Source organism: Rhinolophus sinicus, linkage group LG18, assembly GCF_036562045.2.
Source record: "Rhinolophus sinicus isolate RSC01 linkage group LG18, ASM3656204v1, whole genome shotgun sequence".
Taxonomy (NCBI): Eukaryota; Metazoa; Chordata; class Mammalia; order Chiroptera; family Rhinolophidae; genus Rhinolophus; species Rhinolophus sinicus.
In genome coordinates this window covers 3,239,093-3,262,001 of record NC_133767.1, presented here as the reverse complement: position 1 = coordinate 3,262,001, position 22,909 = coordinate 3,239,093, and the positions used below count along the sequence as shown (strand labels likewise).

At 53.4% G+C, this 22,909-nt stretch overlaps 2 protein-coding genes across 7 annotated transcripts in view; one reads left to right on the top strand and one right to left on the bottom strand.

The window, feature by feature from the left end:
- Positions 1-2,220, top strand: part of IQCK (IQ motif containing K) — a 77,513-nt gene extending 75,293 nt beyond the window's left edge. The window contains exon 9 of the mRNA XM_019751654.2: positions 1,175-2,220. Within this exon, the coding sequence (XP_019607213.2) occupies positions 1,175-1,227 (53 nt within the window). The 3' untranslated portion in view covers positions 1,228-2,220. The remainder of the gene's footprint in view (positions 1-1,174) is intronic.
- GPRC5B (G protein-coupled receptor class C group 5 member B) lies at positions 1,970-22,868 on the bottom strand. 6 transcript variants are annotated; one of them, XM_019751648.2, is made up of 4 exons: positions 22,725-22,868; positions 12,296-13,309; positions 6,562-6,674; positions 1,970-3,210 (listed from the first exon to the last, which is right to left on the bottom strand). In XM_019751648.2, the coding sequence occupies exons 1-4, from the start codon at positions 22,729-22,731 to the stop codon at positions 3,163-3,165; spliced, it is 1,182 nt and encodes a 393-aa protein (XP_019607207.1). In that variant the 5' UTR covers positions 22,732-22,868; the 3' UTR covers positions 1,970-3,162. The 6 variants fall into 6 exon arrangements, with proteins under 6 accessions (XP_019607207.1, XP_019607209.1, XP_019607210.1 ...); XM_019751650.2 differs by lacking the exon at positions 22,725-22,868 and adding an exon at positions 22,346-22,549; XM_019751651.2 differs by lacking the exon at positions 22,725-22,868 and adding an exon at positions 22,075-22,098.
- Positions 22,869-22,909: the final 41 nt, after the last annotated feature.

The following is a 22,909-nucleotide window of genomic DNA, read 5'->3' as shown; positions in this document are numbered from 1 at the left end:
CTTCACAAAACCACATAAATGTCGATAGTTATTAAATTGGGGAGAGTCTGGGGAATGTCAGCATTTCAGCTTGCCTCCTTATTTGGCACTGGGGGAATTTCACACACTGGGCAAGGCCAAGATGGGGAGAGGTCGGAAGGGGGACCGATAGAAACCCCATGATTACAAGTCCACGCGTGAGCACTGAAGATTTGGGAGTTGACTTTTCTTTGAGTAAACCAGGTCCAGGAAGCTTTGGGCAGCCTTTGCGTGGCCCGAGTTTCAAAAGTCTGGGCTGGTTTGTGCTGCTGAAAGCCTTCAACCCGCTTCTGTCAGGAAAGGACTGCACTGCACATGGTGTCTGCACCTCGCCCTGTGCTTGGGTGGTGTGGTCCGTGTGTGCCCGTGGGCACGAGGACATCAGGCCCAGGCCCAGGCCCAGGCTCGACTGGAAGCTGTGCCCTACATGTAACAATGTCCACCATCCTTTCTGCTCAGGACACGGCTCCCCAAGTAACCAGAGCTGAGACCTCGCTCAGAATCTCCGCTTCAGGCACTGGTATCCCACCAAGCACTTGGACACTAGAAGCAGACATTGGGAAAAAGGGGGTCTTTCCAAAAAGACCCCCACCCCCTACCCAGGGAACTGGGTCTCCACATTTCAGCTCTGGGGACCATTTCCCTTACAAAGAGTGCTGTGCTCTGTGTTCAGCTCACTTTCCTGTTTGGCTGACTCAGGAAATCGCCCGGATCACATTCTCATCGGGACCATGAAACACTAGAAAAGATTCTCTTCTGACCTTGTGTCGACCCCAGAACTATCCTGAGTTTTTAATGTTGGGTGGGTGGGGGGAACAGGGTGAGTGGTGACAGACTGGGTTGAGCCAAGAGCCTGGAATCTGTCAGCATCTTCTGCAAAACTTCCTCCGGTTCCCCCGACCCGCAAAGCACACTCTGACCTTCTTCTGAACTGAATTACGGGTGGCCATGAACGTCACGTGAATGGGTTTGGAAACCAGGTGCTGTCCTCGGAGCACAAAGCCCTCGTGTTTTCCTGGTGGGTCTATGGGGCCAAAGCCATAGTCGCTCTGTGTGTTTCGGTCCAACTAGCCTTGTCCACACATCGAAGATTTCCAAATGACAGGTCTGCCAAGGCGTGGAAATTACCCTGACTTTCTCTTCCGTTTCTTTGCAGTGAAATGCAGAATGGAGGAAGAGGAGACTGTAGCTAACACCCCAGCACCTTAAATGCTGTTGGTGTCTTTCCCTTCCGAGCTCCAACGACCTCATTCAAGCAAAAATGTCCAAATTATGTTTCCTTTGTTGTTTTTTTTCTTTAAAGACTAGGTTTGCTACATGTGAATCCAGAACCATTTCCGTAAAAAGATAGGATTTGTTGCAAATATGTTTTAGTGCAAATCGTTTATCGCAAGAAAGTACCAGTCTTACTTTTCTGCATTATATCCACGTTATTCTTTCATCCATCTATTTGTCATCAGAGCTTCAGGAATATTCTTCTGCGCCAACCGCCATTAAAATGTACAGCGAACTCGAGTTCCACGATGGTGAAGTGTCCTGGTTATCAGTTTCCCACTGGTGGCTGCCTTTGCAAAGAGCCATGTGTACATTTAAGTCCCAGACCTCAGCAGTGGGTTTTTAATTTATCCAGTGAGTACTCTTCGTAAAACAAAGACGTTACCACCTGCGATCATTTCCCAAGGCGACTCGCCCTTCACTTTTTGCAGCTCACCCAAGATGAGACCCTGACACCCCGACCACAGTAGCAGGATTTTGGTTGTCGCGGCCCCAAAGTATGACAGCAAGCCCCCATTTTTCTGGGCAAGCTGACTTCCTACCCTCATTTATTTTGAGGTTTGCCACTAAAACCAGGAACCGCCCAATTCAGAGAGCCCCAGACTTAGCCTCTGGCCACATCCGAAAGCCCAGTGGTTGTCCTGGGTGGTTTTGACAAGCTACCACACGTCTGAAGTAAATAGTAAAGCCTTTATTTTTGTGTTAACAGCATTTTGAAAATAAAACCTATCTGCCCATGCTTTACAACCTTTTCATTTTGTGATATTTATATACAGTCCTTTATGGTACACATTGATTGTCTTGAAATTTCTGTAACGATTTTTCTTTCTCTTATAAGGATGCAACAGTCAGCCAGGGAAGGATGAAGTTACATTATAAAACACACATTAATACATTTAATAAATATATATTATCTGTCAAAAACGAGCCTTAGCTCTTTGTCAATTAATGAAAAGCACCTGCTGAGAACTCCTGTAAAGCTGGTATAATCGTCGCATCACGGATTATAAAAGCCACAGTAATGCTCCCTTTCAGTTCAGGGTTCAACTCAGCCAGCCCAGAAGACCACCCCACATTTATGCTTGTTCAGTGGGCCTGAGGAAACCTGTGCTCACAGCACTGGATCCCCAGCTTTCAGCAGCTGAACTAGAAACCCTGGCGACACACAGCACTTTATTCAGTGCTGATGTACTCGCTCCCGCCCTCCACCCCCAGTGGAGAAATCCAGCATAGAAGACGCATTTCCCATTGAAAGGGGCACAAGAGTGGCTGTTATAGTCCCAAGGTGATTTTACTAACCAGACACGGAAAGATCTGTGCTTACAATTAGGTATTTTGATCACAGATGCTCCTCTTCCAGGTCTTTTACCCCAACAGCCTTGTTTACATAAACAGATCTTATACAGAGGTGCCACTTAATTTTATATTTAAACTTAGCTCCGTGGGGGCAGCTGGCTGCCACAGTCTCTTGGCAAAGATGTCTCTTTGTCCCTTTCAGGTGAAATCATTAGAAAAATAAGTTCTCTGCGCTGTCCCCTCACTTGCCGAGCCTCCGCCCCCCCCACCCCCCATTGGGAAGGCTTTCAACCCATGCTTCGATCTTAAAGCCAAAATAAAACAAAACCCAAAGCGCAATAACGTATCAGAGGTTTGAAAAGAAAAGAAGGAAAGACAGGTCTCATTAAGCGAGGTTCCCCGTGGCTCAAAGCTCGTTCCATTTTTATGGTGGTGAAACGCGACTTTCCACTCGTAGCGACTTATGCAGGCCAAGCTCACCGCACACGCCTGGACCACCAAGAACTTAGAAAACGGTTGTGTGACTTGCTCCCTTCTGCAAGGGGGCTCTTGCAGACCGAGTCACAGGTGGGGTCAGGGAGCGCCGAAGGACTCCAGGGAGCGGGGGTGGGCGACCATTTCCTGGCACAAGAACGTGTAACGCAGTCGGTTTCCATCAGCCTGGACCCGGCTGTTTGCAGAGTTCTGTATTTTGAGGGTTCTGGGTCTGCATGCACCCGCCCTCACCCCCACCCCAGGCCCTTGCTTCTTTCCCGCCCACTCCTTCCCAGTAGGTACCCCATGTTTTCGGCCCACCCAATGATACTCCTCACCTAGAGATCTGGAACCTGATTCCCTAGAAGCAAGCACATGCTGTGGGAGGGGCAGGCGGCTTCCTGAAGGTGAAGGTCAGGGCAGGCGCATTCTGGTGACATGCTTTCCCCTCCCCAAGCGTGGTGACAAGAAAGACGCTTAGCAGGACGGAAAACGCGGAGTTGGGCCCCACAGCGGTGGCCGGGTGGGCCTTGTTTACCCCACTGCTCTGCAAGGATGGGGGGCTGGGGGCAAGGACAGGACACAGCAGAGACTAGGGCCTCGAGAAAAATCAGAAGGTTTATTAAAACATACTCAGCTCAGACACATTGGCTTGTGAAGAGGTCAGTTCCCCCAAACAGTAACCTTTTTCATTTTCTTTAAAGGTTAAAGGCTTATGGGTTGTATAGAAAAAGCAGTATAGTGATTATTAGAGTATATGCGGAGGGACCCACCCTCATGTAATACATTCCGTGCCATCAGGTTAAAATTCTTTGCTTTGAATCGTTGCTACGGTTGTGCTGCCAAACAGTGCAGAGAACATGGGGCTTTGAATGGCCGATGTTCGAAATGCCAAAGAACCAAAGAATGACTTCCTGAGGACAGATGGAAACCATAACAGAAACAATGGGCTTTGAAGAGAACCATTTTCATGGAACTTGCAGAAAACCAAGTCAGAAATGTCCCCCACACCCTCCAAAAGCAGCGAGGAAGCCCTACGTGCCCCGCCCCACCCTGCGACTTTCACTGCATCCACGGAAGAGGCCCAAGAGCTCACTGCATGCCAGGCAGCAAGGTGCCACCTCTCCATCCTAGAGGGCACCCGGGATACCCTGCCACAAGCCGTCATCTTGGAAATCTGCTACGGCCTTTCTTCCAGCCTGCCAGCCCAGGGGGCTTCAAGCTGGGGGCCCCATTTGACCTTTTGAAAGGAATGTGGCAATCAAATTGGGAGAGGGCTTGGAGATTGCAGAAGGAGGGAGGGATGGTTGAGGGAAGAGGCGGCTGCCCCAAGCCAGAGTGTTGCTATGGCGACACCAGGGAGGGATGCGGGCTGGCTTTCCTGCCATACATGCTGGAGCAACAGGCCCCTAGAAGGAACACTGGTTGGTCACCACTCTCTAAAAAAATGTGACGGTCACTTCAGCTTCCAAATGGCATCTCCTCTTTGGCACATGTCAGGGTCCCTCCACCACTACTGGTTGTAAAGCTCACCCCTCGATTTGATTGGAATCACACCCACCACCTCCTGAACTGCTCCTGACCCCACCCCCCTGAAATGTGCAGGCTCCCTTTGGCCCTCCTCAATGAAACGGTCATCTCCCAGAGGCCACCGCAGTTGAGGAAGGGACATGCCGTGGGGACCTCCATGTTCAACCAAACACCAGCCTGGGCCACCGGCTGTGAACTTGGTTCTGTTCTATCCCCCAAGGATGAAACAGTCTTCCCGGCCACATTTTCGAGTGAGCCTAATACTATTTGCAATTAGCGTTGCTTTAGTTTGTGGGGATTGAGGTTGGTTTGGTATTGTGTGTGTGTGTGTGTGTGTGTGTGTGTGTGTGTGTGTGTGTGTGTGTTTGTCTGTGTGTGGCGGGGGGCGGGTGGGGGAGGGCAGTCGGTGTTAGCTTTTCAGTTCAGCAGTGTTCACATTTACACGAAATCCCCTTGTCTAGGATTCCCCAATCTCCTGGCTGTGTGGCGGCCTGGATCTGTTACTGATTTCTCCCTCAAGAAAGACACAGTCAGGGAATAAAATCGGTAAGAGATTCTTATTCTCTGGAACTTGAGTCTTTCACCAGAGGTGTCTTCCAGTGTAACTTGGCGGAGCAGTTGGGATCTGGAAACAAGGATAACACACTAAGAACTCTGTGCTTTGCAAAATCAGCGTCAGACACCAGCACGTTACCAACGTGCCAAAGACCCGTTACCTTGCTTTTTCAAAATGGGCTGAAGAGTCCCCCAGAAAAGCAGCAACTAGTGTGTGATGCCGCTCCCTTCTTGGGACGCTGTCTCCCTTTCTCTGCAATCATGCATCCCAAACGAATGTGTTTCCTTACCCAGAAACCCACTTCACTTCCTAAGTCCAGGGTGCTTTTATGCCTTGAAGGGACCAAGGGGGCTTAAGAGTGACGGTGATGGGGCCGTTTTCTATCAACGTACAGCACCCAGGCTGAATGCCTCATCGGGCTTTTCTTGGCACCCAACAACCAAGCAGCCCCACGGATGGCAGGGGCTTCAGAAGGCAAAGCTGTGAGTCTTTTTGTCTTTGAGCCTGTTCCCAACCCGTGCAGACCAATACCTAGCATGCCATTCACAAGGCCAGAAAACCAAAGTTCCCTCTAGAGATCAAAGACCATGCCTGACTTCCATGAAAAACAAAAGCAGCTCAGGGTGAGTTATGGAACTGGCACATGATAGGAAGAATGGAAACCCAATTTACACATGTAAGCTGGCTCATGCGTTGTTTCTGGAAGAAGCACCGAGCTATGTTTGGAAATTAAATGTGGGAATGAGAGTGCGTCTTTGGACCGCTGGAGAAACAAAATGATGTCATTCCACGCAGGCAAAACATAAACAGTGACAATTCTGCTGGCAGTCTGTTTGGCATCAGACAGTCAACCTGCTTTTGTGTTCGTGGGAGAGGAATGATACTCACTTGCATTTCTTAAGACAACTCTTAAGGAGTGTGTGTGTGTGTGTGGGGGGGCAGGGGACCCCAGGACCCGGCTGGGGCACAACAATGGTGGGGGGAAGTGAAGGGGAGCTACACTAGGTTGGACGTCAGCAAAACCCTCCAGGGCGTCACAATCCTGGGCTTTTCCTACAAGTTGCCTCCCAGGGAGAGAATGAGGGTACCTTGTGTACAATGAAAGCCAGAGAATTCACTGGGTACTGGAGTCCCAAGAAACAGGGACTCTGTCAAGCGAATTTACAGGTGGCGCAGTAGGTATAGAATGGTCTCCGTGCACGGAGAAGGGGGTAGAGAGGGAAAGAAGACAAATGGAAGCATCGCATGCGTTCTAGCTGCGGGGGGTGTCACTTGAGCCTATCTTGGTGGCCCATCAGCAGCCTCCACAGAGCAGTGTGTCCCCTTTGGAGCTTGAAGCTGCCACCCCCCACCCCCACCCAACCCCCACTGCCCTTAGGCTTCCTGCCAACACATCACCTCTCCATACTTACCGTCCCGCCATTAAGCACTACGGCCATCTCAGTTGGCTGATACACGTTGCTTCTAAACGGAGCGCTGGGTCTGCTTCCCAAGCTGCCATTGCGAAATCCTGCTGTCCGGAGAGCTGAGGGAGGGAGAGGCAACACAAAAACACACACACACACAAAAACAAGACCCGATTTTGTTTTCTTCCCCTGCATCCACGCCATGCTCTCCCCCCACCCCTCCCACCTGCCTCCTCTTTGTCACAAGCCAGATTTCAAACAAAAGTCACAAAGGGGCTTTGTTCTCTGGCTCTCAGAGAGCCTGACCCATCTCAGTGGGGTTGGGAAGTTTGTAGAATCCAGGCTGCAGGCCACGGGAGGGGGGCAGGGTTGAGCCTCTAGCCTCCCCCCACCCCCAAGCGCCTGCAGGGCTTGCGTGACAAGGAAGCACCTCTGCATCCCTCCGACAAAAGACCTCACTACAGAATGCCATTCACATCAAGTTCAACACACACCCTTCAACAACACACACGTGGGGGCATCCAGTGATAAAGGTCATCTCCACGAGGAAAGTGAGGGGGAACAGAATAGAGGGAGTCCAACCGCTTGGGGAGGGTTATTTCTAAATAGGAAAAACAGGGAGAGCTGAAGCAAAGCTGGCAAACTATGCCAGCACCTTTTACTTCTGAAAGGTGGACAAATGGTGTTTCTTACTTTCTGTGTACTTTTAGAGATTCCCCGCCCCCCCCCCTTTTTTAAAATCAAGAACAACCAGATTACACAAAAAGACACGAAGGAAACTTAAATGCACATTGCTAAGTGAAAGAAGCCAGTCTGTAAAAGCTACATGCTGTATGACTCCAGCTAGTATATTCTGGAAAAGGCCAAGCCTCGATTGCAACACGGATGGAACACCAATAGAAGTCGTTACTACCAGGGAAACCGGGGGAGGGGGCATGTGGGAACTCGCCGTGCTTCCTGCTCGATTTTTTCTGTAAACCTAGAACTGCTCTCAAAAAATAGTGGAGAAAGTCGACGTACTATGAAAACATCAAAACGAAAGTCCATCTCAGTTGTGCGATGGCATCTTTGTTATGTTCACTCTCCATGCAGGCACCCATCTTGCTTCGCTAAGAAAAGCCTCTCCTAAAAGTTGTCCTGAAAGGAGTCATTTTTTCTGGCTAAAAGGTAGCAAGAGAGCTTGGGACTTTTACACATTCCTTGGGGCAGGGGACCAAAAATCACCTCAGTAATATAGTTAACCTCCCTAGAGTGCCAACCAAGAGACAGGCACTGTGAAAGTACTTTACATATATTAACTTGTTCAGTGTTTGTAGCACTGTCGGTACTTTCATTATTTCCACTTTACGTGGGGCACAGAGAGGTTAAGTAATTTGCCCAAGGTCACACAGCTGGTAAGTGGCAGGACCAGCATTTGAACTCAGGCAGAGAATCTGTCCGTCACACTATCCTGGCTCCAAATACTTTGTTTTTAAACACCATACTTAGTTCCTTTGAAGCAACTTGAATTTAAGTGACACGAGGGACATCTCAGCCCTGACTGGACCAAAGAAACCGAGGCAGGGTAGGGAACGCATGTTCCAAGATACCCTCATGATGTATGCTTTAGCATCGCCACGCCTTCAGCAGCCCGTTATGCACATGCTAAGTGAGGAAATGCCTTTCCTGGGGGAGCCAGGACGCAGCACCAGGGGACAGAGGACACCGTCCATGGACCCTTACTAGTCTCAGTGCCCAGCCTAGAACTGCTTGAAGAGAAGGAGGCCCAAACAGCACCGCTTTCCTCCTAATGCAGAGACCTGGCCAGCTGTGCTAGGGGAATCTGTTGGATCAACAGATTCCCCTGACTGTACAAGCCAGCTGTGGGGGGTGGTGCCTTGGCCCCGGGGTCCCCCTCTGTAGTAGCTCTTTGTGGTTCTCCTCTGGTAAACATCTCTCACATTCCAGGTTCCTGAGTGTTGGCTGGCCTGAGTGTTGGTCCTCCCCTGGCCTCGAGGTGGACATGTGATTTAGGCCTGGCCAATCAGGGCATCACATCTCACCAGCCATGCTGATTGGTCAGGGAAGGGCCATCAGGTCCAATCAGAGCTAACTCTGGGATTTTTGCTTACGCGCCCTGGGAACTAGTCCTCCTTTCTACTGGGACTCTGCAAGCCTAGAGCTGTGGGCTGCCATGATACTAACAGAGCCAAGAGGTGGAAAAAGACCAAATCTTGTCACCTTGAGTTTCCGAGATCCAACCATTCCTGAAGCTTGTCCCTAGTACATTAGTTTTGTTGTCATTGTTTCGGTTACGCTGCTTCAAATCAGATTTTTGATCACTTGCAACTTCAAGAATCCCAGCTAACACCCCACTCTGACCTCGGTCAGCTTTAAAAGGCAAGCAGGGCCCACCCATAAGGGGGTCCTCACAGGAATCAAAGACCATAGGTTGAATGCCAGCCTACTCCTGTCTAGACTGCAGGTGAGGCTAGACTTGCCCTGTCCGCCACGCCGACTCAGGGCCTTGCACTGAGAAGCTGAGGCTCAGAGTTGAAAAAGCCTGCGGTCCTAATGAGATCTGAGAGCCGAACCCCCTAACAGAAGAAAGAACACTTTTCTTTCCTGCTCCTTGGAAAGGTGAACATTTAATGCGTCTCATTAACGCTTTCCAACATGTGAGCTGAGGTGCTACATACTTCAGTATATTTTCATCTTTTTAACTCACATACCTCAGCCTTGTTGATACTTATGAATAAGCATTAGGCTGGTAAAGTCGTGTATATATCGGGGGTCTCACTCAGGGGAAGGAAATAAGGGAGCGGAGGCTGCTGGGGTGCTGGGGCGTGACTGAGCCACAGACCAGCCTGGGGAATGCCCTTCCCCCCTCTTGGAAAGTCAGGGACAGACTGTCAAGGGAAGAGAACCTGGAAGGCTGGCTGGTTAAAATGAAAGAGAAAGAGGACCACTCTGTTTCCTGGGCAAGGCCCCTGGTGGGTCCTGGTTCCCTAAAATATAAGCTGGCCGAGGTCAGCACCAAAAATGACAACAGCTGTCCTTACCGTGGCGGGGGGGCGTGCCCATGTGTTCCCCAGCTAGCAAAGCAAGTGTTTCTAGAACAAAGGCAGCCCCAGCGAGGGTACCAGTTGAGCCTCTCTCTGCAAGTTTTCTGAGGGAACTGGCTTTGCCTGGAGCCCGCCCTGCCTGGGCCCATGGGAATTTCGGTGGACACACATTTGGAACGATGCAAAATAGGGCTATTTTAAAAAGCCTGACAACATCCAAGGTTGGTGAAGAAGCGAGGAAATGGGGCTCTCATACAGTGATTAAGTGGGGGACAGTAAATGAACCTACCATTCTGGGGAGCCATGTAACAGTACAAATTATGATTTAAAGTTGCAAATTCTTTGAGGCACCTTTAGGTGCAGTCCAGGGGGTTTTTCTGCAAGGAGTTAAGTGAGCGAGGGCACAGAGATGAATGTTCATTGCAGCATGACTTTATATGGAAAGCCAGAAGCAAGTGGAATACTCACCAGCTGAAGATCAGAAAACTAAATTATGGAAAGCTCTGCATTTTGAGAAAGATAGTGTGCCTCTGTGGTCACTTGACCTGGAAGGGCTTCCAGCCATGACCCTGATTTAAGCAAGCACACTGCAGGGCACCTCTTAGAGCAGTGGTTTCCACCTGCTTACATCTCAGAATCACTTGGAGATCTTAAAGAATACATACACCCAAACAGACTTCATCAGAATGAGGGGCAGGCACTGGGCATTATTGTCAGCTGCCCCAGTGAGTCTAATGTGCAGCCAGGTTAAGAGCGACTCAATGAGATTGTCGTGGTTGGGGGGCCGGGGGTGGGGACAGGCAGGCTGTGTGTGTGCTCATCGAGAGGTGTCTGGCAAGATGGGGGCAGACACACTGGTAGCTGCCTTTGGGCAATGGGACTTGCAGCATTTTTTATCATTTGTACTTGCTGAACCTTCTACACGATTATTATTGATCTTTTGTCATTAGAAAGGAATAATACAGCTATTCTTGTTTTGGAAAAGAAAGAGGGGGACTGGAAGACAAGTTACTTGGCTTCGGTACATGTCAGGGTGTGAAACAGACCGGGTGGGGGCACCTCTGGATCCCCATTACCCGCTGTGCCAGCTCCCTTTGCTCTCTGGGTCTTCTGTGGATATGAAGTATTGGCTGCATTTTCACAGGAAAGGATGCATGTCACGGGATTCAGAAGACCATCTTTCCCCCTCCCTGCTCTGCTGTGTACTTACAGCATGAGCTTGAACAAGTTTCCTCAGTGTCCTGCTCTGTAAAATGGGACTGATACCCCTGTCTTCTCAATGCACCCAGGTGTCCTACAATGTTGTTGGGATGTGGGACTGTAACATCCTTTGAGAAGAGTAATTCTGTGGCAGTGTGGTCAGGCGTGTCAGCTCTGGAGTCAGCCCGCCTGGGTTCACACCCCGCTCTGCCTCTTGGGCAAGTCACTCTGTGCCTTAGTTTCCTGTCTGCAAATGGACCTCACTGGGTTATCGTAGGCACGAAGTGAGGTTAGCTACTACAATGCCCCGAGCGGTACCTGGTAATACTGTGATAAATACACAGTAAAGGTTAGCCATCCTTATTTTTGAAGACCTTAATACTTGTGTAGTTCCAGCATCCCCACTTCACTGCAAGGAAACTAGACCATCAAGTTCTTAACCATCAGGGGTGAGGGTAGGGGGTCACAGACGGCTCTGAGAACCTGACAAAATGACAGAGCCATCCCCCAATGAATGTACAAAGGTTTACATCCATTTCCGGTGTTCCCACTACCATTGAGTCCCCGGGGCGTCCTCGGGGCTCAGATAAAAGAGGCTCCTGGTCCAGAAGGAGCTGAGTAAGAGGTGGCTCCCAGGACCACAGACACTGGCCAGGGCCCTGGCCTCTGCTGGTCCCGGAGGTGACCTCCATCCTGACCTCCTAAGTCAGCCACCTGCACCAGGTCTCAGGTTCTGCTTTTGGGGGAACCCAACCAAGACGCGCACCCACCGTGCCAGGAACTGTGGGAGCCCCTCCGTACGGTACTCAGCGTGTTACTGCTCAGAACAGCTTTGTGAGGCACATTCTCTCGTTTCTGTTTTACAGAGACAAACTGCAGTGCAGAGAGGTAATCTACTCAAAGCCACACATCCAGGAAGTGGCGGAAGCAGGATCTTAACCCAGACATCTGACTTGGGGGCCCAAATCCCTACACTCGTGGTGTTGGATGTAAGGGAGGGGACACGAGCATTGTCCCTCACCATCTACACATGGGCTGCAACCACAGACACCTTCAGGGAGCCAGGTAATTCATGCCAACATGTTAGAGTGGCTGGGTCAGGGACGATAGGGAATGGTGGGGAGTGTGGCCAAAAAAAAAAGGGAAGTGGATTCCCATCTAAAGGGGCAGCCACAACCTGGTGAGGGGGGAGAGGCAGGGCCTTCTAGCCAGTTCCAGACAATTGCTGCTCACTGGGAACTGTGGCCTGGCATTGGCAGATCCAACTTTTCAAAAGAAGCCAGAACCTGGATGTTTATATTAAATTAGCTGGCAGTTGATAGGGGAAAAAAAAAAAATCTAAATAAATAAAAATTCTAAATCAACGTTGCCGGGGGTCAACGTTTGTGGGCTCTGCTCTGCCAGGACCGGCCTTCCCCACTGGAGAGCAAGAGAGTCCTTTTAGGACAAATGGCCCCAGAACCGCCCCCCAGCGGGCGGCGCCCCCGTTCGTTTACCTGCATTGTGTTCGTCCATGGAAAAGGCCTTGTTCTCCATGTACGACCGCGGCAGCTGCACGTCCTCCTCGAACGCCGTCTCCCGCATCCTGGGCTGCGACGTGTCGAAGTAGTTGGGGGTGTTTTCCTGCGGGGCCGGCAGGATGGTGCAGTGGATCTCGGGGATGGCGTGGAAGATGACGAAGACCCAGCCGCTGGCCACCAGCGTGATGGCCAAGGAGGGGTCGCCCCAGGCGTCCCCCTGCCGCAGCTCGGCGTTGCCGAAGAGGTACATGGTCATCCAGGCCACCCAGATGAGCACAGAGAGGACGGCCGTGACCAGGAGGCAGGCCCCGTTCTGCTTCCACTTCTTGAACTTGCCGCACAGCGTGAAGAGCGCCAGCCCCAGGGCGGCCGCCAGCAGGACCATGTCGTAGATGAGCGCCATCACGAAGTCCATGGGCTCGTAGGCGCAGGCGGGCTTGGCGTCGCGCAGCACGGTCAGCACCAGCCACTCCACCGCGATGATGACCTGCACCAGCATGAGGCACAGCGCCGCGCCCACCAGCTGCCGGCCCGAGGGGCTCTTGCCGTGACGTACCAGCCGGCGCACGCGCCACGCCTGGCTCAGCAGGCAGGAGAAGCAGAGCGCGAAGAGCACGCCCCACAGGAAGCGGCGCACCGAGCAGATGGTCTCGTCCTCCCGGATGATGAAGGCGAACGTCAGCCCGAAGAGGCCCAGGGTCCCCAGGAGGAAGAGGAAGTGGAGGCCCACGGGGTCCTTCTTATCTTTGTCTTTGATGAACGGCAGCCGGACCAGGAGGATGAGCATCAGGAGCAGCGTGATCAGGGCGCCCGCCCCGGCCACGGCCTCCACCACGATGCCCCAGATGGTGTCCAGGTCGCACAGGGACACGTACTGAGGCAGGAGGTCCAGTCCGCAGCCCCGGGACGTGCTGGTGTTCTCAGAGGCCCCGGAGGCGATCACGAAGAGCAGGAGGAAGGCGAGGGCTTGCTGGGGTCTCATGTTTCCCTCTGACACCATGAACGTTCCAGGAAAGTTGGGGGTGAGAGTGGGAGGAAAAAAAGATCAATTCACCGTAAGACTCTCCTCCTCTCCCAACTTCTTTAAGACCCACCTCACTTCAAACCCGCCAGCCCACATCGTGCCTTTGGACACACAAGAAAACGCACCCCTTTCTCCAGGCAGCACAGCCAGTCCTGGCGGGTGGGGTGGGGGGTGGATCTGGGCTCCCATCTGTACCCTTGGCCGGGCCCGGTGAACAAGCATGAGTCATCATCACTAGTGACTTGGAGGAGACAGTGAGAGGGAGACTCACTTTCTCTGAATAACCTTTCAGAGTCTTTGCATTTGAGGCCACATTCTGACCTCTTCAAAAATAAGGGGGTAAAATGAAACTTTAAAGAGATAGCCGTGGGCCAAGGCCTGCTGGGAGAATGGCACACATCACCCCATTTCCGTCTTTCAGTGGTAACAGCTGACAGCGATGACTCGCTCTCAGCCAATCCTTACACGGGAGGCAAAATAGCCTCCTGGAGGTTAGGACACTTGTCCAAGGTCATACCACCACGCTCCTAGAAAGCTCCCAGCATTATACATGTAGTACCGTAGACCCAAACTGAACTGTCCTCCTGGGTTCCACCCTTCCCCTCTCTTCTCCCACCCCTCCCCCACCCCCCAAACATTTCCAGAGAACCCATCCTCTCACTCCACGCCAGCCCATTTCTCTGGGGATGCTCATAGGATGCTCTTTGGCCCCCATGCAAGCTGGGGATGGGCTTAACCCATGTTCCCTGTGCTTGGATGCTCCTCCCACCCCCAGGATGGAAAACTCTCCCCGCCCCACCCCTCCACCGCTGGGCTCAGCTCTGATGTCATCCCCTCAGACCTTGGCCAAGGTCACACCCCCATTCTTCTCTACTGGAGCCTCCGCTCTGTGTGTCAGCTCTAATACCTGTCATCTTTGTGCCTGTTTCCTTTCTTTCTCCACGGCTAGCTGCAGGAGGACGGGGCACTGTCTCGTTCATCAGCACAGACCAGGGTTTCTCAGCCTCGGAACGACTGACGTTTTGTTTGCATGTGGTCATTCTGTGCTATGGAGCCCGTTCTGTGCCTTGTAGGATGTTTAGCAGTGTCCCTGGCCTCCGGCCACTAGGTGCCCGAAGCAACCCCCCTCCCCCAATTGTGACAACCCAAATGATCTCCAGACAGACACGGCCAAGTGTCCCCTGGGGGGCGAAATCCCCAAGATGAGCATCACGGATAGACACAGTTCTGGCACAAAGTAGATGCTGAGAAAATCCCCGAGTCACCAGGACTCTCCTCTACCCCTTGCTTTCGAGGGGAGCCTGGCCATCAGCGTGCCCCGGCCTGCACAGCTCCAGAGGGACTCGCTGCCTTAGCTCCACCCACATGTGGGGCTGTCACCAGCCAACTCCAGGCAGCTCCAGCGGGTCCCTGGGGCTTCCCTAAGTAAATGCTGTATCGACCACCTCTCTCTGCTCCTTTACAGGATCCGGAGAGCAGCTCCCATGCAGCCTTGGCCCTGAGGCCATTGACTGGGATAAATTATGGATGCCACCGACTGAGAAGGAGCCCGCTGCTACAGGGACCGTCACCTTTGCCTATAGATGAAAGAAGGTGGGCTCGGAACAGAAGGCGTCCGGCAAGCGATGCGTCTTACATGAGCATCCCAGCATCCCACTGGAGCAAATTAGGGGTGAGCATGCACCCCAACCGTTGGCAGTCGGGCCCACTGTCTAGCCACTATTTGTGGCCCTGCCACGTCGGCCACTGCAGCTACTTATGCCTTGTCTACACACCACCTGTGCAGCTATTAACTGACTCACCAAGCCCTTGAAATCAACTCACTTAAAAGAAAACTCCACACATTGAAATACTTATCTCTTGAAATGTTAAAATTGCTTGTTGACGTAACTCCCATTGCATGCCCAGTGGCATATCCCCACATACCACCCTTTGGAAAAATATCGTCCTGGCCCAGGGCCGCTTGTCACACCGTCCTGTAAGCATAATGGGGGTGAATATTCAAGAACCAGTAATGTCTGAACAAAATGCCATCAGCTCCCCCGACACGGCGGAGGGGCCCCCACATATCTCATCAATGGCAAACGCAATTAAAAGATTCTCAGTAAGTAAACAGGACACACCCCGTGCAGCCGCTCTGGGTCACTCAGCAGCCAACCGCACCCCCAGTGGGGCTGGGGCGATGAGGGGGAGGGATGTGTTCCTGGGGTCTTGACCACCAACCGTCTCTCCACATGCCCTCTAGGCCAGTGGTTCTCAACCAGGGGCAGTGTTGACCCCACGGGACATTTGGCCACGTCTAGGAACATTTTTGGTTCTCACAACTGGGGAGGGGCGTGCAATTGGCCTGTAGTGGGTAGAGGCTAGGGACACTGTTACACAAGAGGATGCCCTCCTCCCCCAACAACAAAGAATTATCTGGCCCGAATGTCAATAGTTCTGAGGTTGAGAAGGCCTGGTTTCTACACTCGAGGTCAGAGTTGATGGGAAAGATGTCGGGAAACCAGCCAGGCTCTCACCCCATGTCCTCCCCTTGTAGGAACTTGGCCTTCATTAGCTGCCTCCACTCACTCTCTTGAGATTTCCTCTCTCTACGGGAGACCGGCCTGCAAACTGGGACTTGGTTTCCCCAGCTCCTCCTCCTTCCTGACCAGCCTTCCAGTCACAACAGGAAACCAATGGGGATGATGACAAAAACCAAGATGGCGACCAAGCTTCTGGACTTCCAGCTCTCTAGCTCCCACTCCTGACATGGTAAATGGACACACCCTTGATTTCTGCTTTCATTCCTGAGGGTGGAACCTTCTCTTTCCGGGACAGCTGTTGTTTTTGTTGCCTAGTAGCCATTTGTCCCATTTCTGAAATGACTTCCTGATTTTCCTTTGGAGAGCCACCTCAAGCCCTAGCTCTGCCCCTGACGCAGGCCTAGCCAATCAGAGCATTTATCCCGCCCTTTGGCCACACTGATTGGTTCATGGACAGGCACATGGATGTCTCCACCAGACCCATGATAATCAGCCTTAGGATATTTGGTACAATGAACCACAAAGAGGTCCTCTGTTTCTGTTGGGGTTGAGAAGCTAGAAGAGCATAGGCCTGGAGCTGGACAGGTCCTGTTTGCCGTCCTAGGGAGAGAACCTGTGCCAGAGTAAGTCCAACCCAGAGGAAACGGTGAAGTGACAGCATAGAGTCCTCATACATTGAATGGCTGGATTCAGCCATGCCTGAAGCCAGAACCCCTGGTCTTTGCAGTTCTAGCAGCCAATTAACTTCCCTTTTTTGGATGAAGCCACTTTGAGCTGGATTTGTATTACTTGCCAACAGAGAGGTTGTTATTCCTCCAACATCATGTGGCCCCCTTCTTTCAGGAAGTCCTATGTCCCCAGCAACTAGGCAGCCAGGGGCTTTGGTAGGGTCCAGTTGTCTCAGGTGGGTCTTTATCACTGCGAAGGACGCCCAGGAGTGGAGAGCCACCCCAATCTATAGAACACCTGTCCCTGGGTGACCGGGAGGCCCCCACACCGTCTCCCAGAGTGAAGCCGAGTTCGGCCCATCTAGGATCTTTGGAGAGTTCAGAAATGCCCTGGAGAGTTTTCTGTTACTGCCAGTGAGTGACAGTAATTGTTGACTCACGGTGCTTCCTGCGTTCCAGGCACTCTTCTGTGCTCTTCACATACATTAGCGCCTTTATAACCTGCACAGCGACACTATAAAGCCAGTGCCATTACTGTCTCCATTTCACAGGAAGCAAAACAAGGAGGTCAGCTGGCTTGTCCAAGGTCACACTCAGCTAGAAAGCAGAGCCAAGAGCCAAACAACTGTACGGTTGTTACTGGGCTCTCAACACAGACCAGGGTTCCGGACATGTCACCTGGCGAGCCTTGCGCTGGCCCGTGTGTCTGGATTAGGTTCTCCCGCTCCCGTCACTCTCCGTGCCGGTACTTTTGACCTTTGTCGCATGTGCCACAATTTCCAATCATTGTATTTGATTACTCTTTTGGTCTGGACCCCCACCCCCAGGCCCTGGTCTATCTTATTCTGCACCAATCCCCCAGTGCCTGGCACATGGGCAGGGTTCACGGCCCAGTTGCTGAATGAATGAATCGCTAAATACGGTCTCCAACCCTCACTCAACAGCAGGCAGATGCTCTCGCTGCCATCTTACAGCGGAGGGTGCTGAGGGCAGCAGCAACAGCGTCACCCGGGAACTTGTTAGAAGGCGGACTATCGGGGAGCGGGCCCAGCCCCCATCTCCACAAGCCCCAAGGGTCTGCAGATGCTGGGGCACACCGAGGACACATGCAGCGGTGGCGCCCACTGTCAGGTAAGCCCTTCCTGCTGCACCAGCCACCTGGTGCCCCGCCCCCCCACGGCCGGTGGAGCAGCTCTCCAGGAACCCCAAACTGAACAATACAGATTAGAGGTTTCGAGTCAGCCGCCATGCAGGGCTGACGGGGACGGGATGAATATATGGCAACAAACCCGTGGGACGGAGGCGTGCAGCTCCTCAAAAGGAGTAATGAATAAATGCGAACGAATGTGCCAGCCGGGCTCACATGCTAATTACCGTTGCTGCCAGCCAGGCTCCCAGAAATGTGCCTCACTCAGCTCTTCAATACCCTGCATCTGACACACACACACACACACACACACAGACTCACTCACTCACACACTCTCACACTCTCCCTGCAGAGGGGCCAGAAGCAGGTGGTCCAGCAGCGCGCTCCCTGTCTCCATTCCCCCACAAGCTGGGGCCTGCAGAGGCTGGAAAGAATGCAGGCAGGATTCCTTGCGTCAGAAGGACAGCGCTGCCTGCCCGAAGGGCAGGGCGCTCCCCCAGCCATGCTCCTCACCCAGAGCTCCCCGTCCTTCCGAGTCAGACCTTCGGGTTCCAAGTCCCGCTCTTGCCCCTTGCTAGCACCCTGTGACCCCAGGCAGCTGCTTTAGCCTTTCTTGCCTCAGTTTCCTTATCTGCAAAATGAGGGTGATAAATAGCACCCATCAAGTGGGGGCTGTTGTGAGGATTAAAATAATGATGAATTCGGGTTTCGGGCAGTAGTTAATGTTGGGAAAGCAGTAATATAAAGTGTCTGTTAAATAAATAGAAAAGATTGGCAAATACTCCCTCCTCTGAGGCTGTGAGCTTTTCTGACTGCTTTTCCAGGAGGGGTGGTTGCCATGGAGACAGAGTTGGAAGTGGGGCTCACCCAGGTGTTTGTCCGCCACTGGCTTCCAGCCTCCCCCATCACACACCAAGTAATGAGGTCCCTGAGGTGGTGTGAAGGGGTGATGCCTTTGGGGGTGGTCTGCCCTGAGAACCCCCAAGCCCCTCTGATCTCTGCCACAGGCTCTTTTAAGTGGGAACCTCACAGTGAGGGTGATTTTCCCGAGAGGAACCCAGGCCAGAGGAATGGAGGCCAAGCTGGGTACCCTGAAACTGAGTGTCTCTGACGAGGACTCAGAGCCAGGACACGAGCCATTCTCGGGGAACCAGCATCCCACCTTCCTCCCCACCTGTGGGAAAGGAGATACAGGTTGTACAGTCCCCCTTGGGAGCATACCGTCTGACCAGCCTCGCCTTGGCCGCCGTCACCAAGGCTCCAAGGAGGCCACTCGTTTTCCACCCCAGGGTCCCCTGTCAGAGGCATCGTAAAACCACCTTCTCTAAAGAAGGGGGGAGGCACTGGAACATGGAAAGGAAAGAAAAACTGAGCCGATGGGGAGGGGCTTTCCTAGTCCGGGACATATTTACTACTTCAGTTCCCAGATGAATACCTGACACAGAATTCACACTCCCATCTGTCTCCTGGAGAACAGAAGACCTCAGTGGGAGGGAAGCCACCGGGCAATTCTTAACCTCTCTGACGCTCAGTCTCTTTGTAAAATGAGCATATCGATACTGGTGTGAAAAGATTCACGACAATGACCCAGCAACATACCTGGCACACATGGGGTAGATTAGTATTATTAAGATAATAGTGATTCCCATTGTCCCGCTGGGAAAATGAAGGTAGAGGTAAGGCAGCTTGGCAGAGGTTTACTGGAATTTATGGGCCAAGCTGCGACTGGCCCCATTTCTCCCAACTCCTGACCTCAAGGCCCTTCCAGGGCACCCCTGGTTTGACCACCCCTGTGTCTGGCAGGGGCCCAGAATTACACTCTGTCCCAGCCCACTCCCATTCCAGTGGCTGGTGCATTTCCTGCCGGACAGGATTCAACTGTTAGGAGGTAACTAACATTAAGCTGTTTCCTAGAGCTGCCATCGCACCCTGTGTTATCTTTTCTAAGTTACACCATCTCGCAATCTTCATTCCCAGTGCCGCCCAGACCACCAGCCTGTTTGGGAGCCCTGGAATTTAATAACCCTCAGAGGTTAGTAAATAGGGTTGCCAGAACACAAGCTCTTTGCACAGGAATATGCAAAGTAGCTCCGATCCTGTAAATAAAAGCAATCATTTAAATGCAAACTGCATCCTTGGCTGCCCTTTCCGGCTGGCCGGCTGGCTGGGTGATTCCTCTTGGGCTGTAATCCGGAGAAGAAAATGTGACTACTCAGAACCCCCCAGGAAGCTCTCTGTGTGGAAGTGTTTGTGGGGCCGTGGGATCTGGGTGGGGGCCGCACAGGGTGGAAAGGACTGCGTCAAAGTGGGGAGATTTAAAAGCCCGAGCCACTCCTTGAGTGGGCTCCCAGGGTGGGGAGGCTCAAAGCGTTCCCCGCAGGCTGGACAGGGACCCTGGGAGGCTGCGGCGCCTGGCCATGCACAGAGGCAGAAAGAAAGGGAAGTCCTTGTTGAGGTCAGAGGAGCTTTTAAAAATCAGATCCCGTGGCTTCCCACTCAAAACTCTCTAAGGGTTCACTGGCCCAAGGAGTATACAACCTACAATACTTTTCGTGGCCCAAAAGTTCGAGGTCTGACTGGTCCCTGCCATCCTCTCTCCAGCCCCCCCCCCACCCCAATCTGCCTACCAGCTCCAGACACAATAGGCTTTGTTCAGTTGCTCTAACTTCATTCCCACCCCCAAAGCCTTTGCATTTGTAGTGCCCTCTGCCTAGTTGTCTCTCCCACAAGATCTCCCAGTGGTGGGGGTGGGGTGTGTGTGGGGGGGTGGGGGTGGGGGGGTGTCCCCCATCTTGCAGGGCTCCACTGGAATGCCACTCCCCCCAGTCTTCCCTTGTGTACACAAACCCTTGTCACTTTCTTTTACAGCACTTAGTTTTATTTTCCGGGCAGCTCTTGTCCTAATGGGAAGTTGTATCTACCGTGTTTCCCCCAAAATAAGACCTAGCCGGACCATCGGCTCTAATGTGCCTTTTGGAGCAAAAATTAATATAAGACCCGGACTTACTTTAATATAAACCACGATGCAGTGACCCGGTCTTATATTATTTTTTTTCTCCAGAAGACACATCCGAGCTGATGGTCCGGCTGGGTCTTACTTTCGGGGAGACATGGTATTTATTTGTGCTTGTTCACCACCTCCCCAGCCCTGAGAGCAGCGGCTTGTCTGTGTTTTACACTGCAGTGCCCCAGACCCACTTCTGTGGCACACTTACTGAAATAGCAAATTAACCGCTAAAGATTTTGAGCTTCTCTTTCTAACAAGATTGCTTGTCTTGCTGCCTGTGCCCCAAATGGCGAATCCTTCCCCTTCCATTTTCGTCCCTTCCCAACTCAGCTGACCCCTTTTCAGCCTTAGAGCTGGGAACGAGCAGGAAACCTCCACTCCACAGTCTAGAAACAAAACTGGCCTAGTGGAGGACTCCTAGCCGACAGACGCCGATTTGCATTCTATTTACATCCATTTGTATGCAGTTTAACTCAAAGTCTGAATCCCCCAAAAGCCCCCACCCCACCCAGGAAACTTCTTAATCAGGTTCTTTGGCTGAAGTTCCGAGGCTTTTGTGCCAAGTTGTCCCCGGCCCCAACTTCTCGTCTTTGAGAGGACCCCCAGTTCCTCCCGGGCTCTGCTCAGGTGTTCCCCCCACCCCGCGTCCCCGTCCCCCTCATCCATCCTGGCACAGTCGGGCGGCCAATGTGGCGCGTGGGCCGGGGCCCCAGACGGGGACGCCGCTGCCCGCCACACTCCAGGGGCCTTTGTCCGCGCTCCAAGGAGCCGCCCCCTTAGCGAACAGGGGACAGTGTGTGTGTGTGTGCGTGGGGGGGGGGGGCGGTGTTATTGGCTAGGCCTGTATGTGACAGAGCAAGGGCCAGGCAATGTACCCGCGAGCTGCGCTGGGGCTGTCCTATGCGGCAAGGTCGGTGCTCCCCTCCCCGTCTGGTTAACCAGCCCCCCCCTTCCCCGGCCAAGGCGGGTGCGGGAGGTAAGGATTTCGGAGGCGAGTCCCTGTCCCCCAAAGGAGAAGGGACTCAGCACAGGGTTAGTCCTCACCTCCAGCCTGGCCGAACAGAAACGCCATCCCCCACACCCCCGCCATTGTATTCAGCCTTCCCTCATTTGTCCCCCAGCCCGATGTCTCAGCTCTGCCTCTTTCTGCCCGCAGTGTCCCCTCCTTGTCCCGTAGTGCGCAGCCACAGCCGGCTGCGAGCTTGGCCTCCAACCCCTGCGGCAGGTGCGGCAGCTCACCCCCCAAACCCGGCCCTTGTGCCCCCGGCTCCATCAGCTCCCACGGGACCGGCCCGCGGCTCCCCTCACACGACGAGTCACTCGGGCATGGCTGGACCCTCTTACACTACTCCCAGCTGTCCTTTACCTGTGATCGCCCCCATACCTGGATCTCCAGCTGGTCCGGGGAAACAGCGACCCCCCCAAAGGTCCCCAGCCCTTCCCTCATCCCAGCTCTGCTCTCTGCAGCTCCTTGCCCGCTGCACTGTGGTTCCCTCCCATCCTGATCCCCCATGTCCCCCAACAGACTAATCCCTTGGGGAAATTAGAAAAGCATCAGAAGCAGGCCCCCCAATCCTCCCAAGTCCACAGCAGGAAAAGTTTCTGGGGTCCCTGCAGCGCCTTCCACCCCATCGGCATGGCTCGCACTCACTTACCCCCGCGGCCACGCAGCGCCGACGCTCCCGCTGGCCCTCCGCCTGAGTCACATCTCTGCAGCGCGGCCGCGGCCCCCGCCCCGCGCGCGCCAGCCCGGCGGTTCGGCCTCACTGCATCGCCCTGGGGAACCGCGGCCTCGCGAAGCGCCCCCTGGCCCGGCCCGCGCTGCTGCAGCCGCCGCAGCCCCGCCCCTCCGTCCGGCCCCGCCCCCGGAGCCTCCTAGCCCCGCCTCCGAGCCCGGGTCCTGGCTCCCGCCTTGCGGACTGTTGCGCACCCAACCCCTCACCAACAGCGCTCGCCCACCCGCGCAAGCCCCACGGTCCTTGTTCGGAGCACTGAGGCGACCCCCTCCCATGTCGCAAATTCGAGGACTCTCACCCCACATCCACAGTGCGCCGTAGGCAGTCCAGATGCGCGGGACAGGTCTCCAGGTCGGTCCAGCCTCGGGCACACACACACGGAGGGACAGCCCCACGAGTACCCCAGTGCAGGGCCTTTACCCCAGCCAGGGTACTGTCCAACGTGGGTTCCTAAACAGTAACTTCCCCTCAATCTGCTAGTAC